The sequence below is a fragment of the Dendrobates tinctorius genome, unplaced genomic scaffold (genome assembly GCF_039654945.1).
Source record: "Dendrobates tinctorius isolate UK_male_01 unplaced genomic scaffold, ASM3965494v1 ptg000019l, whole genome shotgun sequence".
NCBI lineage: Eukaryota > Metazoa > Chordata > Amphibia > Anura > Dendrobatidae > Dendrobates > Dendrobates tinctorius.
In genome coordinates this window covers 49,457,010-49,472,304 of record NW_027361687.1, presented here as the reverse complement: position 1 = coordinate 49,472,304, position 15,295 = coordinate 49,457,010, and the positions used below count along the sequence as shown (strand labels likewise).

Below are 15,295 nucleotides of genomic sequence, written 5' to 3'. Positions count from 1 at the left end.
CATGAGCACTAGTGATGAGCGAACGTGCTGGGATGTTATCAGAGCATGCCCGGGTGCTGAGTGTCTTCGGCATGCTCAAACAATATGTTCAAATTCCCGCAGCTGCATGTACTGTTAGACCGCTAAAACACATGCGGAAAGTGCTCCTGCTTACAATCCTTGCATGTGTTGCGGCGTTCTAACAGCACATGCAGCCTCGGGGACTCAAACATATTATTCGGCCACACCAAAGACACTCGGTTAGCATCCGAGCATGCTCGGATAACACATTATCCCAGCACGTTCGCTCATCACTGTTAAGCACACGTACCCGTGAGAGTGGAGCTGTGACAGGAGAAAAAGTAAATCCAGCATCAGTACTCCAACAACCAAGGAGATTTATTTCTTCTCCTGTCACAGCCCTTCTTCAGTAGCTCACTAGCATGAGTCTGTCTTATGAGACAGCTCCTCTGTCATTTGAGACACATTGATTACTGCATTTCTTCAAACTGCAGCCCGTCCTGACACGTGACGAGAGCACACTGCTGCCTGAAGAGAGAGTGTGAGTGTGTGTGTGTGTGTGTTAACCACTTACAAAACACCAAAAACTATCATGGCTTTTGAATGCTTAGGAGGCAGACTACAAAATGCAGCTCTCTGCCTCGGTCACAGCAGCACATCCCAGCAATACCTGAACCTCAATGTGATGTGCCACGTGGTATGCTGTGTAATCGGGTGTAATAAAATCACAATGCATGACATAACAGGGAGGAAGTATTCATTTATTAAACATCACATCCAGAGTCTCAAAACCAGACATGGGCAGAAACAGAACATAGGAAGTGTGGTCATGGGTATGCGGTACTGGCCGTTTACACCAACGATAAATGACCCGTAGTGTGCCATCCCCTCTGAATGTCTCTTAAAAACAGTTAAGAACAGTTGTGGGAAGGCTTCCCTTTAATTATAAATTTTATTTACATCATATTACAATTCAGTGATGTCACTAACAGTGGGCAGAGCCATGACTACAAACCCTTTAGGTGGGAGTTGCCCTTTAAGTTTCACCACATTTGATTGTCGCACCTCGCTAGAGACCACCAATTCCACCTTGGAAAAAAAAAGCAACACATGTCCCAAACAGTACAAGGGACTAGGAATGGTCACACGACCAGTCAGGTCTTCAAGGGATTCTGCATAATTAATCCAGCCCCCGCAGAGCCGGTATTTTGTAAGACAGGGGAAGAAAGTCCCTGGTGACCACCTTGTTCTATCACAGGCAGGAACGAAGACCCCTACAGCAACTCTATTGTGTGAGGACCCCAACATTCAGTGCCTTGTGTCTCAGCTTCACGAACCCCTGCGAACCTGGAATTTTAAGGGTGAGATATTGGGGTGAAAAGTAGTCATGTCTAAGTTTTCCAGTTTTCATTAGGTTAATCCTTTATTAATGGTCTGTGTCCTAAATTGACTATATATTACCCTACATATAGGCCTAGAGACCTCAATCTACCAGGAATCACGCAGAACATATTATTAGTTGCATTATTAGAACATTTTATTTTTTATATTTGTGCTTCATTATTTATATTCTTCATGTATCAAGCCATGGACATAATGGCGCCACCATCCATGAAAATCATTTTATACCTACGGTATTCTACCTAGCAACAGCTGACATTTTTGCATTGTTCCACCAGCCTATCAAATTTGTACACCTATCTTTGCTGCCCATAGCAACCAATCACAGCTCAGCTTTCTTTTTTAATGTAAAATGAAAGCAGAGTTGTGAGTGGTTGCTAAAGACAGACTTTCAGACACTTCCGGCGGCCATTTTGATTACCTCCTGTACCGTATAAGAAACGAGGCTCATTCTACAAAATGACTTCCGCCATTAAATATTAGATAATAAATATTTCACGTCAAAAGGAGGAGGGCAAAGGGTTACTTGCGACATTTTAACATGAAAAGCTCCCAGCATGCACTCTGTCACAAGCAAACAGACAATGTTAGGAAAGATTTTCCATAAAGTCCCTTCCTGACCTGAGGTAATTAACATGGAACACAACCCGAACCTGCAAAAACCTAAAATTTCCAAATTTAAAAAAGAAAAAAATTATATAAAAAATAAGTAATGCGTTGCTCTCGAGTAACACCGCAATATTTTTTTTTCTTCTGGTAGGAGACATTTCATTTGGGATTTTGGCCTCGTCATTGGCTTCCAGTTGTGGAGTTTACCTCAGAATTTACCACAGTGATACGGTTGATCCGCTCTAAAATGGCTTCCGCAGTCAATTTTGGCAGCCCCCGATCAAGGGGACAACCCTCCACAAGACTGTTCATAGGGGTTGGTGGGAAGGAGTTGTCCTCCTCCAGTCCGGCCTCCATCTGTCTGCTGAACCCGGCTCCGAATCCTTTGCCCTTTATTTCATCTCCACCGCAAACGTCCAGGTTGTCCAACTGCTCCTCGGGGTCTCCGTGCCGCTCGCTCATCTCTGAATTATATTCCACATGACGATCCATAAATTCAGGATGTCCCTTACAGTCCTCGGCCCCCTGGAAAGACTGCATGGGTCGGCCGCTGCTTTCCTCGCTGTCCCTTTTCTTGAAGAAGTCCTTCAGGATCGGCAGGACTTTCTTGCGGGAAGCGACGGTGTTGCCTTGGCTGTAGGCCGTAACGTGGCTACAAGAATGGTGTGTTATAGGGGACAGCTCCAGATCTGGCGATGTGGCCTGCTCCAGAACGTTACTCACCTAATACAGAAAAGAAAAAAAAAAAAAAAAAAGGAAAATTTTCAGCTGTTATTTAAATTGTAACGCTTTGGTTTATAACTAGATGCCTTGGAAACAGACCACGGCTGCAAGACAGCAGAATGTATGCAGTGCTTACAAGATTTCTTCCAGTCAAGCTTGCAAGCGCTGTTTTTAAGCTGGCCAGTGCCAGTGCTTACAAACTAGACAGCCAAAGTGGCCGGTCTCCTAAGCAACGAGCTGTAAACAAAAGTGTCAATTTCTGAAGAACGGCTGCAAATTTTAATTGGCAGTAAATTGTAATAGTGCTTGTTATTACAAGCCCATTCCGCCAAATTCCATCAAACTGAACAATAACCTCTTACAAAATGATAATCTATATATATAAAACTGAATGTATGCATGTGTGTATCACCAACCAATCACGAAGCATCTTTCATTTCACCAGAGCTGTTCAAAAGAAGCTGAGCTGTGATTGGTTGCTATGAGCAAGTTTTCCCACTTGACAACACCTCAGCAGACATTGACATGGTGGGAGAAATCTAGCATCCCTTGGAACATACGCTCCCAGCCATTGTCTGCTCCCTAAAAAGGAGCACAGAGCACATGACAAATGAATCCCCCCCCTCCCGTGCCCATATACACATCACACATCCTCCATCCTATAGGCACATCTTCCCTCCTAAAGGGATCATTGGTATGGAAGTCAGAGCAAATCCATACAGCGCTTTGGTTTTGACCCCAGGCCTCTTTTAAAGGGATCCCCGGTATGGACGTTAAGGACCGTTCCCACTCAGTGCTTTGATTCTGACCCCAGGGTTCTATTAAAGGGATCATTGGTATGCAAGTCAGGGCAAATCCACTCTGCGCTTTGGTATTGACCCCAGGCTGACGGGATTATGTGGGATATTAGGGGGTAGTAGTCCGGTAGCTCTGGCTGACGGGATGATGTGGGATATTAGGGGTAGTAGTCCGGTGGCTCTGGCTGATGGGATGATGTGGAATATTAGGGATAGTAGTCCGGTGGCTCTGGCTGACGGGATGATGTGGGATATTAGGGGTAGTAGTCCGGTGGCTCTAGCTGACGGGATGATGTGGGATATTAGTGGTAGTAGTCCGGTAGCTCTGGCTGACGGGATGATGTGGGATATTAGGGATAGTAGTCCGGTAGCTCTGGCTGACGGGATGATGTGGGATATTAGGGGTAGTAGTCCGGTAGCTCTGGCTGACGGGATGATGTGGGATATTAGGGGTAGTAGTCCGGTAGCTCTGGCTGACGGGATGATGTGGGATATTAGGGGTAGTAGTCCGGTAGCTCTGGCTGACGGGATGATGTGGGATATTAGGGGTAGTAGTCCGGTGGCTCTGGCTGACGGGATGATGTGGGATATTAGGGGTAGTAGTCCGGTGGCTCTAGCTGACGGGATGATGTGGGATATTAGGGGTAGTTGTCCGGTTGCTCTAGCTGACGGGATTATGTGGGATATTAGGGGGTAGTAGTCCGGTAGCTCTGGCTGACGGGATGATGTGGGATATTAGGGTAGTAGTCCGGTAGCTCTGGCTGACGGGATGTGGGATATTATAGTGAATGTGATAATAGTAAAATAGACCGGTCATAAGGAGAGCAAGTGACACAGTTCAGCTGGTATTAAAAGTCTTCATTTGTTAGTTTCCACAACGCGTTTCAACGGAATGGCTCCGTCATCCTCAGGTGGCAGTTATCACTGCCACCTGAGGAAGATGGAGCCATTCCATTGAAACGCGTTGTGGAAACAAATGAAGACTTTTAATACCAGCTGAACTGTGTCACTTGCGCTCCTTATGACCGGTCTATTTTACTTTTATCCTGTCTGACCCTCTCTTGAGGTACCCGGCTAGAGCTGCAGCAGACCATCCTCATTGTTCCTACTCCCACCGCCAGCCTGGCGCTCTCTTTGAAGTCGCCTACCTGACTGTCTACAATTATAGTGAATGTGGCTATACGGAGTGGGCGGGGCTCTTCACTATATCAATATCTCTATATCTATCTATATATATAAAATTATAATTTGTTATAACTAACCGTAGTTAGTTACTATACCCGGAAAGAGCGGGGCTCTTCAGCTAGTACATTTTATGAAAATATTGGCCATTGTCTCAAACTTATGGGTCTTTTTATACTACCCCAGAAAATCATGCTGTCAGGTAAAAAATAATGGCAAAATTGTGTCTCCCCCCCCACCCGATTTCCAATAAAACAAATGGTCTCGTTATGCTGGGAAAAACAGAAAGGAAAGCGTACAAAAAAGAGAAATGCCCATTTCCTGTGGGGGTTAAAGATGCTGGGTGCCCAGTTATTCACTGCAAGTCCTGATACCAGCATACCAAGATGAACTAGGAAAATGAGCCAGCTAAGCATCTCACCCAACAGTGGCCACGACAGGTGACATGCGGTATTACACGGTGGCCAGTCAGAGGAATACCCAGAGTCTGCCACAATGGCCATTAGTGGGGAGTATTAAAGGGGTGTTCTTATCTCAGACATCTATGCATCTCGACAGGACAGGTCATAAATATTAGATAAATGCCGAGGTCCAATATAGCTCAAGGAAAAGGGGGAGGAAGTTAACATTTTATAATCCATATTTAAGTCACCGCACAACTACCCCTCGTCTACTTGTTTCTCACCTACGGCTGACTGTGGGTTACGGCTTCTTGTTGGGAATGTCTGTGTGAAAATAAGCAAATGTCCCAGGTTCATGTTTCAAAGCTGAAAGTTTAAACTTTGGTCAAGTTAATGAATGACCCAGATCCAGTTACAGGGAGGTATGACAGCCCTGTGGGCAGACAGGGTGGGGGATGGTGAGAAAAAAAAAAAAAAAAAAAAAATTGTTAAAAATCTAAATATATAATTAGCATGTACAGGCCAATAAATGAAAAAAGGTTACAGTGTTTTTTTTAAGTTCTTATAAAATTACTACAATTATGGAGGTCCTCAGCTACCAGTGTCAGAGCTCCCTCTAGTGGTCGCTTTCACCCATTGCAGGTTTTCAGTTTTCAGAATACTCTTGGTCACTGAAGAGTAAGGTCATCCCACCAAGGACAACATCTGCAAGGAGTTTGTATGTTCTCCCCGTGTTTGCGTGGGTTTCCTCACACACACTCCAAAGACATACTGACAAGGACACTAGATTGTGAGCCCCAATGTGGACAGCGCTGATAATCTCTGTACCGTGTTGTGGAATTAATGGCGCTATATAAATGAGTAAAATAAATAAAAAATAAATAAATTCCTTGAGGAGACCAGGCAATGCTTCTTGTTGGTGGGACATACTGATCACCTGATGTATTTGGAGGGTTTCCCGACTATTTCCCCTGACAGCAGACGTCAAGGGAGAGAAGTTGGTTGTGAATATGGCTATCAGAGGTCGGCTGATTCCCCCTGTTCCTGTTGAGAACACAAGCGCACTCGCTTGAGCAGAGTGTGCATGTGTATGAAGAGTCAGGAGGGAGAGCTGCTGCTGGAGTCACTGGCCTGACTCTGCTCAGGCAGAGGAGCCCTTTAAGAACTCAATGCCCGCAGAAAATATAGCTTTTACATACCATGAGGTGACAGACAGGAGCAAAGTCCACGGCGTGTCCTCGCCACCCTGTATATATAACCGCCCCTGCCTCGTGAACACACACAGTGCTTATCTGTCGCTTTCCTCCACCATGCTGGAACGTCAGATAAACAAATTAAAGATGGCCGCCAGCTCCAGCCCACACTCCTGACTGATATGTCTGATAAATGACCACAGAGGAGTCTGGGCGGCTGCCATATTGGATATCACTGGTCAGGAAGCGTGCAGGCTGACCGCCTTGACCCCCCGTTTACACCTTCCCATGTATTGTCTTACCATTGCTCTCAGCACCCCCTGAAGGCTGTAGACAGCTATCTGCCTCCTTGGCTCGGCACTGGTGAAGGCGATTGCCATGGCGACAATGACGTTGTAATGGTGTCTCTGACAGAAATCCTGTAGCTCGTCCTCCATGTCTTTCCTCTGGAGGAACTCCTTAGAGGAAAATAAAAATGCAGAGAACCGAGAGCGGAAAAACATTGCCTTAGGTGCGGGCCGGACATCCAGCCTGACTACTCCTCCCCCGAATGATGACAATTGCTTATCACACTCACCTCGATGTCCATGTATATGGCACTGATGGCCAACCTGATATCCAGACCGACCAGGACTTTCAGGTCCTTGCGGAGCATCTGATCTGTGGTTAGACCTGCGCAATAAATGAGTTAATACATCCAGCTCCTCAGAGATAGTCACCTGCTGTTCTCTTCTCTGGTTGCACCCAAAGCTGCTGTGAAATGTCACAATTTAAGGCCAAGATAGTAGTTATGGAGGCCTCCAGCAGGCTTATAGCAGCCCAGCGAATGCGTCACTGGTGATGGGAGTCGGCAACCAGACCATTCATATGCCGCTATCAGTGGTTAACAGCACCATCCAGACGATTGAACAGCCGTGATCGGAACATATGCCGTCTTATACAGCTCCTGAGTCTGGGCCATAAGACCCCAAAGGGCCAATATCTCATATATTCAAGCAGAATATCTCAGCGATACCTGACACATTAAACTTGGCATTCTGAAGAGAATCAAACACAGCGCCCCTCGGTGGCAGGTCAGGGAACTTCGACTCCAGGATTATCACGTACTCCGTATCTTTCGGGGTGACCTTCCCAGCTGCGGGTGCCATGTTCACACAATCCAGGACAATGGCATCTGTGAAGATAACGAATAAATACTTCACTCGACATGACACTTTTCTGCAAGTTAGGTAATCCAGGCGAACACCGAGTATAGAGGATTTACCACGGAGCATGGATGCCACTTGAGGGTCCAGGATATGAGGGGCTTCCCGCAGGATCTTCTCTGCTACCAAAGTAGTACAAGATCCCACCAGTTCTGCGGTAACCCGGCAATTACGAGACGGGCTCCTGTCCACAATGTGGTGGTCTATGACCTCTGTTACCACATCTTCCATGAAAGAGTCCGCCCTGACCGACAAAATGGTTTGTAAGACATAAAAAAAAAAAATACAAGAAAAATACCTAGTTCCTGTACTGCACGCACAGTGCTCATTCAGCCATCAGGTAGGCAGCAGTGGTAACAAACCATCTCTGCCTTCTGCCCACTCCCATGCAATCGCATGCAGCTGGCACACTCAGCGAGGATGCTCTGAGATGCCACCAATGATGCTCCCTCACCTGGGCAGCACATTGTGATCCACCAGCGACAACACCAACTGGCCTGCCTCATACAGTCCGCCCAGGTCTATCTCATCGCGGAAGATCAAGAGCGCCTCCGGTAGACAGTTTTCTTTGAGGAAAAATGCACTCTCTGTTCGGAGAGGAAAGTCCTGACGGGGGATGTTAAGCACCGGAACGAAAACAATGTTCTTGCTGGAAGACGTCTACAGTAATAGAGGAAGAAATATCATCAGTGTGCAAATCCGGTCCATCCGGACTCATCAAAACAAGAGAGTAACGGATCATGCTGATGGCAGCCAGGTTTTGTTTTTTCACTTGTTTTTTTCCTCCAGCATGAGGGAATGCGGGTTTAGTAGTTTGGTTAGTAATAATAGTCCCGATATGGGATAGACACTCACCTTGGCCAAGTAATACGCCAGTGTGATGGCTGACACCATGGAATCTAGGTCACAGGCTTCATTGCCCAGGACCACATGGAATTCCTCTCCGCCATGATTATTCTGGGGAAAAAAAAAAAAACATTAAATAAAACTCAAAACTTTCCGTGACATATTTACCACACTACAGCACGACAAGCCCTATGGGCAGGCCATCAAATAAGGGTTCGACAAAACAGGGGCCGTAATGGCAGCCTTACAGTTTGTCATACGGCCCGTTATAGAGTGTGATGTACCTTTAGAAATCTGCACAATTTAACAGGAAAACAGTGTAAAAAGGCCTTACAAAAAAAAAAAAAAAAAAAAAAGACCCTGCAAAATAAAAGCCACTCTAAATGACAAATCGCATGCCGGGCTATCGCCATTATCTGTATTACACCGCTCGTGTAATCTCGCCCACTAGAACAAACATAACAGGCACTTAACTATACGTCACTGTAATAAAACAGATTACAGGAGGCGCCATTACCCCTATATCACATCCGGCCCCAACATCTGAGGTACATATGGGTTCATACAGATCAGGGTGCTCCCGACATCTAAGATCTTAAAACACCAAGGCGATAGCCCCTGAGGAGCTGTCCTGCTGCCATAATCCATGGCCAACATGCATCATTTGCTAGTGCATTCAGAAGGGTGGGGCTTACATAAAGGGGGTCAGACTACAACTTGTTTGGTCCCCATTATGGTAAAAACCGACAAAGCAACAGATATTCTATCACTCTTGGCCCCATTAGAATTTGCTCCGTCTCTTTTAATGAATCTATTGGTCACATTTTCTAAGCAGGTCACAAAATGGAGACATACAAAGACAACTTTTAGGAGATTGAAATACTTTTTTGAGGATTTTAAAATACAAAAAAGTATTAAGCAGAAACCAGACATTATATAAGACCTAATTGCTCCTAGTTTTTTTTCACCGTACAGTCCCTTTAATTTTTAAAGGGACGGTAACATACCCACTTAGTTCCATCAATGCAATTGATTCTGCATGCTAACAGAAACTGAGATATACCGACAGATGAGGGACGATTCTGGAGAACACTGCCGTTTCTGGGATACGGTAAAGACTTGGGAGTTGCAGCTGCAGACGTGGAGATGTAATGTGTTTACAGAACAGTTAAGTAACTGATATATGGAGCGCGACCTAAAGTCCTAATGTCCGAAAAAGAAAGCGCACACACTGCGCCATGTGTCACCGCTCGCCTCATTTATTTAGGAAAAGCACTATTTGGAAATTGACCCCTTTAAAGCTGAAAGGAAAAAAGATTAATGGAGCTGAAATGGAAAGAGCGGCACGTGTACACAGGAAATCTGCGATCACCAGTGGAAAAGTAATGAGGCCCGACAGAAAAACATTCATTAATCACAGCAAAAACCAAGATTGCTGACTGGAGTCAGGAAGTCACCCCACTCTCCCAGACATCTGCATGTGCTATGCTGTGTTGTGTTCTGGAAAAGCCAGGTGACAGCCACGAGGTCTCTAATGGCGGCAATACTGCCCACCATCTTAACTCAGCTTTCCCAGTAATAACTAGCCACAACAAATATGATCACTTGTACCCCCCAGCTTTCCCAGAAATGATGAACCACAACAAATATGGCCACCTGTATCCCCCCAGCTTTCCCAGTAATACCTATCCACAACAAATATGGTCACCTGTATCCCCCAGCTTTCCCAGTAATACCTATCCACAACAAATATGGTCACCTGTATCCCCCAGCTTTCCCAGTAATAACTAACCACAATAAATATGGCCACCTGTATCCCCCAGCTTTCCCAGAAATGACGAACAACAACAAATATGGCCAACTGTATCCCCCAGCTTTCCCAGTAATACCTATCCACAACAAATATGGTCACCTGTATCCCCCAGCTTTCCCAGTAATAACTAACCACAACAAATATGGCCACCTGTATCCCCCAGCTTTCCCAGTAATACCTATCCACAACAAATATGGTCACCTGTATCCCCCAGCTTTCCCAGTAATAACTAACCACAATAAATATGGCCACCTGTATCCCCCAGCTTTCCCAGAAATGACGAACAACAACAAATATGGCCAACTGTATCCCCCAGCTTTCCCAGTAATACCTATCCACAACAAATATGGTCACCTGTATCCCCCAGCTTTCCCAGTAATAACTAACCACAACAAATATGGCCACCTGTATCCCCCAGCTTTCCCAGAAATGACGAACAACAACAAATATGGCCACCTGTACCCCCCAGCTTTCCCAGTAATACCCAACCACAATAAATATGGCCACCTGTATCCCCCCCAGCTTTCCCAGTAATACCTATCCACAACAAATATGGCCACCTGTATCCCCCTGCTTTCCCAGTAATACCCAACCACAATAAATATGGCCACCTGTATCCCCCCAGCTTTCCCAGTAATACCTATCCACAACAAATATGGCCACCTGTATCCCCCTGCTTTTCCAGTAATACCCAACCACAATAAATATGGCCACCTGTATCCCCCCAGCTTTCCCAGTAATACCTATCCACAACAAATATGGCCACCTGTATCCCCCAGCTTTCCCAGAAATGACGAACAACAACAAATATGGCCACCTGTACCCCCCAGCTTTCCCAGTAATACCCAACCACAACAAATATGGCCACCTGTATCCCCCCAGCTTTCCCAGTAATACCCAACCACAATAAATATGGCCACCTGTATCCCCCCAGCTTTCCCAGTAATACCTATCCACAACAAATATGGCCACCTGTATCCCCCTGCTTTCCCAGTAATACCCAACCACAATAAATATGGCCACCTGTATCCCCCCAGCTTTCCCAGTAATACCTATCCACAACAAATATGGCCACCTGTATCCCCCTGCTTTCCCAGTAATACCCAACCACAATAAATATGGCCACCTGTATCCCCCCAGCTTTCCCAGTAATACCTATCCACAACAAATATGGCCACCTGTATCCCCCAGCTTTCCCAGTAATACCCAACCACAATAAATATGGCCACCTGTATCCCCCCAGCTTTCCCAGTAATGGGTATCCTAAACAAATATGGCCACCTGTATCCCCCAGCTTTCCCAGTAATACCTAACCACAACAAATATGGCCACCTGTATCCCCCTGCTTTCCCAGTAATACCCAACCACAATAAATATGGCCACCTGTATCCCCCCAGCTTTCCCAGTAATACCTATCCACAACAAATATGGCCACCTGTATCCCCCTGCTTTCCCAGTAATACCCAACCACAATAAATATGGCCACCTGTATCCCCCCAGCTTTCCCAGTAATACCTATCCACAACAAATATGGCCACCTGTATCCCCCAGCTTTCCCAGTAATACCCAACCACAATAAATATGGCCACCTATATCCCCCCAGCTTTCCCAGTAATGGGTATCCTAAACAAATATGGCCACCTGTATCCCCCAGCTTTCCCAGTAATACCTAACCACAACAAATATGGCCACCTGTATCCCCCAGCTTTCCCAGTAATACCCAACCACAATAAATATGGCCACCTGTATCCCCCAGCTTTACCAGTAATTCCTAACCACACAAATATGGCCACCTGTATCCCCCAGGTTTCCCAGTAATAACTAACCACACAAATATGGCCACCTGTATCCCCCAGGTTTCCCAGTAATACCTAACCACAACAAATATGGCCACCTGTATCCCCCAGCTTTCCCAGAAATGATGAACCACAACAAATATGGCCACCTGTATCCCCCAGCTTTCCCAGAAATGATGAACCACAACAAATATGGCCACCTGTATCCCCCAGCTTTCCCAGAAATGATGACCCACAACAAATATGGCCACTTGTATCCCCCAGCTTTCCCAGTAATACCTAACCACAAATATGGCCACCTGTATCCCCCAGCTTTCCCAGTAATGACCACATTTTACATTGAGGATTACAGATGGAAAAAAATAGACACTGAGCCATGAAATCCTATCAGTAGACGCACCGATGTAAAAATAGAGGTATGTGGCAGATGCCAGCTGGCCGTCTCCACAGAGCAATATTTTAAGCCTGGCTTCATAAGGTTTCAAAATGGGAGCCCCCCCCGTGCTATGTTCCTGTATTTTGTTAAGAGGCGACCATACAAAAATTGCCAGCAGTGACAAGCGCCGCCGGCCACCATTTCTAAGGAACGGCCTTACTAGTAAATAGGGAAATCCAGTGCAGGTAGCGTCACCCATAGCAACCACTCAGATCCCAGCTTAGGTAACAAAATGAAAGCAGAGATCTGATTGGCTAAAACGGGGACATGGGAGCCACACTGGAAATTCTGGAGTTTGTAGTACGTCATATTCATTCTGTCCATATTGTGGTAGTTCCACCCTATGTATGAGCAATTGTGCACATGCTCTATTCCTGAGGCTCCTGCAGATCATATGACAGTCACAACTCTGAGGGAGAGAAATAAAAGGGTCAGTGTCTCGGCTCACAGCAGCCCTGACCAAGTGTCAAAAGCCTGAGCGCAACGTGTAGGAGGTGAAAGGCAGAGCGAAAACCGGGGTAACTGCCTCATACCCTGCACGACAGGTCTGTGTGATGACAGGGTACAAGGCAGAGCGCAGTGTCACATGGAAGAGCAGGGGGGGGGGGGGGGGGGGGGGGGGGCTGTGTACACTGTACTGGCACAGACGCCTGGAGCCCTTCCTGCACCCCGACACAGAGGCACGCAACCCTCCTGCACCCTACACTCACCCTGCACCCCACACAGAGGCACGGCGACCCTCCTGCACCTCTCCACTCACCATGCACCCCACACAGTGGCACAGCGACACTCCTGCATCCCGACACAGAGGCACAGTAACCCTCATGCACCCCTGCACTCACCCTGCATCCCCGACAAAGAGGCACGGCAACCCTCCTGCACCCCAACACAGAGGCACGCAACCCTCCTGCACCCTCCACTCACCCAGCACCCCGACGCAGAGGCACGGCAACCCTCCTGCACCCTCCACCTCACACAGAGACACGGCAATCCTCCTGCACCCCACACAGAGGCACAGCGACCCTCCTGCACCCCTCCACCCCGACAAAGAGGCACGGCAACCCGACACAGAGGCACGCAACCCTCCTGCACCCTCCACTCACCCTGCACCCCACACAGAGGCACGGCAACCCTCCTGCACCCTCCACTCACCCAGCACCCCGACGCAGAGGCACGCAACCCTCCTGCACCCTCCACTCACCCAGCACCCCGACGCAGAGGCACGCAACCCTCCTGCACCCTCCACTCACCCAGCACCCCACACAGACACGGCAACCCTCCTGCACCCCTCCACCCCGACAAAGAGGCACGGCAACCCTCCTGCACCCTGACACAGAGGCACGCAACCCTCCTGCACCCTCCACTCACCCTGCACCCCACACAGAGGCACGGCAACCCTCCTGCACCCTCCACTCACCCAGCACCCCGACGCAGAGGCACGCAACCCTCCTGCACCCTCCACTCACCCAGCACCCCGACGCAGAGGCACGCAACCCTCCTGCACCCTCCACTCACCCTGCACCCCGACAGAGGCACGCAACGCTCCTGCACCCTCCACTCACCCTGCACCCCGATAGAGGCACGGCGACCATCCTGCACCCTCCACCCCACACAGACACAAGGCAAACCTCCTGCACCCTCCACTCACCCAGCACCCCGACGCAGAGGCACGCAACCCTCCTGCACCCTCCACCCCGACAGAGGCACGGCGACCCTCCTGCACCCCTCCACCCCGACAGAGGCACGGCGACCCTCCTGCACCCCTCCACCCCGACAGAGGCACGGCGACCCTCCTGCACCCCTCCACCCCGACAGAGGCACGGCGACCCTCCTGCACCCCTCCACCCCGACAGAGGCACGGCGACCCTCCTGCACCCCTCCACCCCGACAGAGGCACGGCGACCCTCCTGCACCCCTCCACCCCGACAGAGGCACGGCGACCCTCCTGCACCCCTCCACCCCGACAGAGGCACGGCGACCCTCCTGCACCCCTCCACCCCGACAGAGGCACGGCGACCCTCCTGCACCCCTCCACCCCGACAGAGGCACGGCGACCCTCCTGCACCCCTCCACCCCGACAGAGGCACGGCGACCCTCCTGCACCCCTCCACCCCGACAGAGGCACGGCGACCCTCCTGCACCCCTCCACCCCGACAGAGGCACGGCGACCCTCCTGCACCCCTCCACCCCGCACCCCGACAGAGACACGGCGACCCTCCTGCACCCCTCCACCCCGACAGAGGCACGGCGACCCTCCTGCACCCCTACACCCTGCACCCCGACAGAGGCACGGCGACCCTCCTGCACCCCTCCACCCCGCACCCCGACAGAGACACGGCGACCCTCCTGCACCCCTCCACCCCGACAGAGGCACGGCGACCCTCCTGCACCCCTACACCCTGCACCCCGACAGAGGCACGGCGACCCTCCTGCACCCCTCCACTCACCATGCACCCCAACACGGACGCACGGACACCCTCCACCCCAAAACAGAGGCATGGCGACCCTCCTGGACCCTCCACTCACCCTGCACCCCGACAGACTCATGGACACCCTCCTGCACCCCGACAGAGGCACGGGGACCCTCCTGCACTCTGCACTCACCCTGCACCACGACAGAGACGCACGGACACCCTCCACTCACCCTGACACAGACGCACGGACACCCTTCACTCACCCTGACACAGACGCACGGACACCCTCCACTCACCCTGCACCCCGACAGAAGCATGGAACCCCTCCTGCACCCTCTCACCTGTATTCCGCTCTTGCAGTCCCTCAAGAATCCCTCCATACCGCTCCTCTCTGTCCGGACTCCGGAATACTCAGTATCATTGAGCCTCCCACATCGCACTGCATGCCGGGAGATGTCAGCTAGAGGGGGCGGAGCTTA

The 15,295-nt window shown here is 49.3% G+C and overlaps 1 protein-coding gene across 2 annotated transcripts; it reads right to left on the bottom strand.

The window, feature by feature from the left end:
• Positions 1-740: 740 nt before the first annotated feature.
• On the bottom strand, positions 741-15,295 carry PRUNE1 (prune exopolyphosphatase 1). Of its 2 annotated transcripts, XM_073566984.1 has the most exons (9): positions 15,158-15,295; positions 8,367-8,468; positions 7,966-8,171; positions 7,571-7,755; positions 7,322-7,480; positions 6,884-6,978; positions 6,609-6,764; positions 2,218-2,733; positions 741-1,347 (listed from the first exon to the last, which is right to left on the bottom strand). In XM_073566984.1, the coding sequence occupies exons 1-9, from the start codon at positions 15,194-15,196 to the stop codon at positions 1,330-1,332; spliced, it is 1,476 nt and encodes a 491-aa protein (XP_073423085.1). In that variant the 5' UTR covers positions 15,197-15,295; the 3' UTR covers positions 741-1,329. The 2 variants fall into 2 exon arrangements, with proteins under 2 accessions (XP_073423085.1, XP_073423084.1); XM_073566983.1 differs by having other exon boundaries at positions 741-2,733.

Coding starts and splice junctions, on each gene's coding strand:
- PRUNE1 (XM_073566983.1), bottom strand. CDS start 15,196: ATGGAGGGATTCTTGAGGGACTGCAAGAGCGGAATACAG. Junction 8,172..8,366: donor TGGCGTATTACTTGGCCAAG/GTGAGTGTCTAT, acceptor CTATTACTGTAG/ACGTCTTCCAGCAAGAACAT. Junction 7,481..7,570: donor AGTGGCATCCATGCTCCGTG/GTAAATCCTCTA, acceptor TTATCTTCACAG/ATGCCATTGTCCTGGATTGT.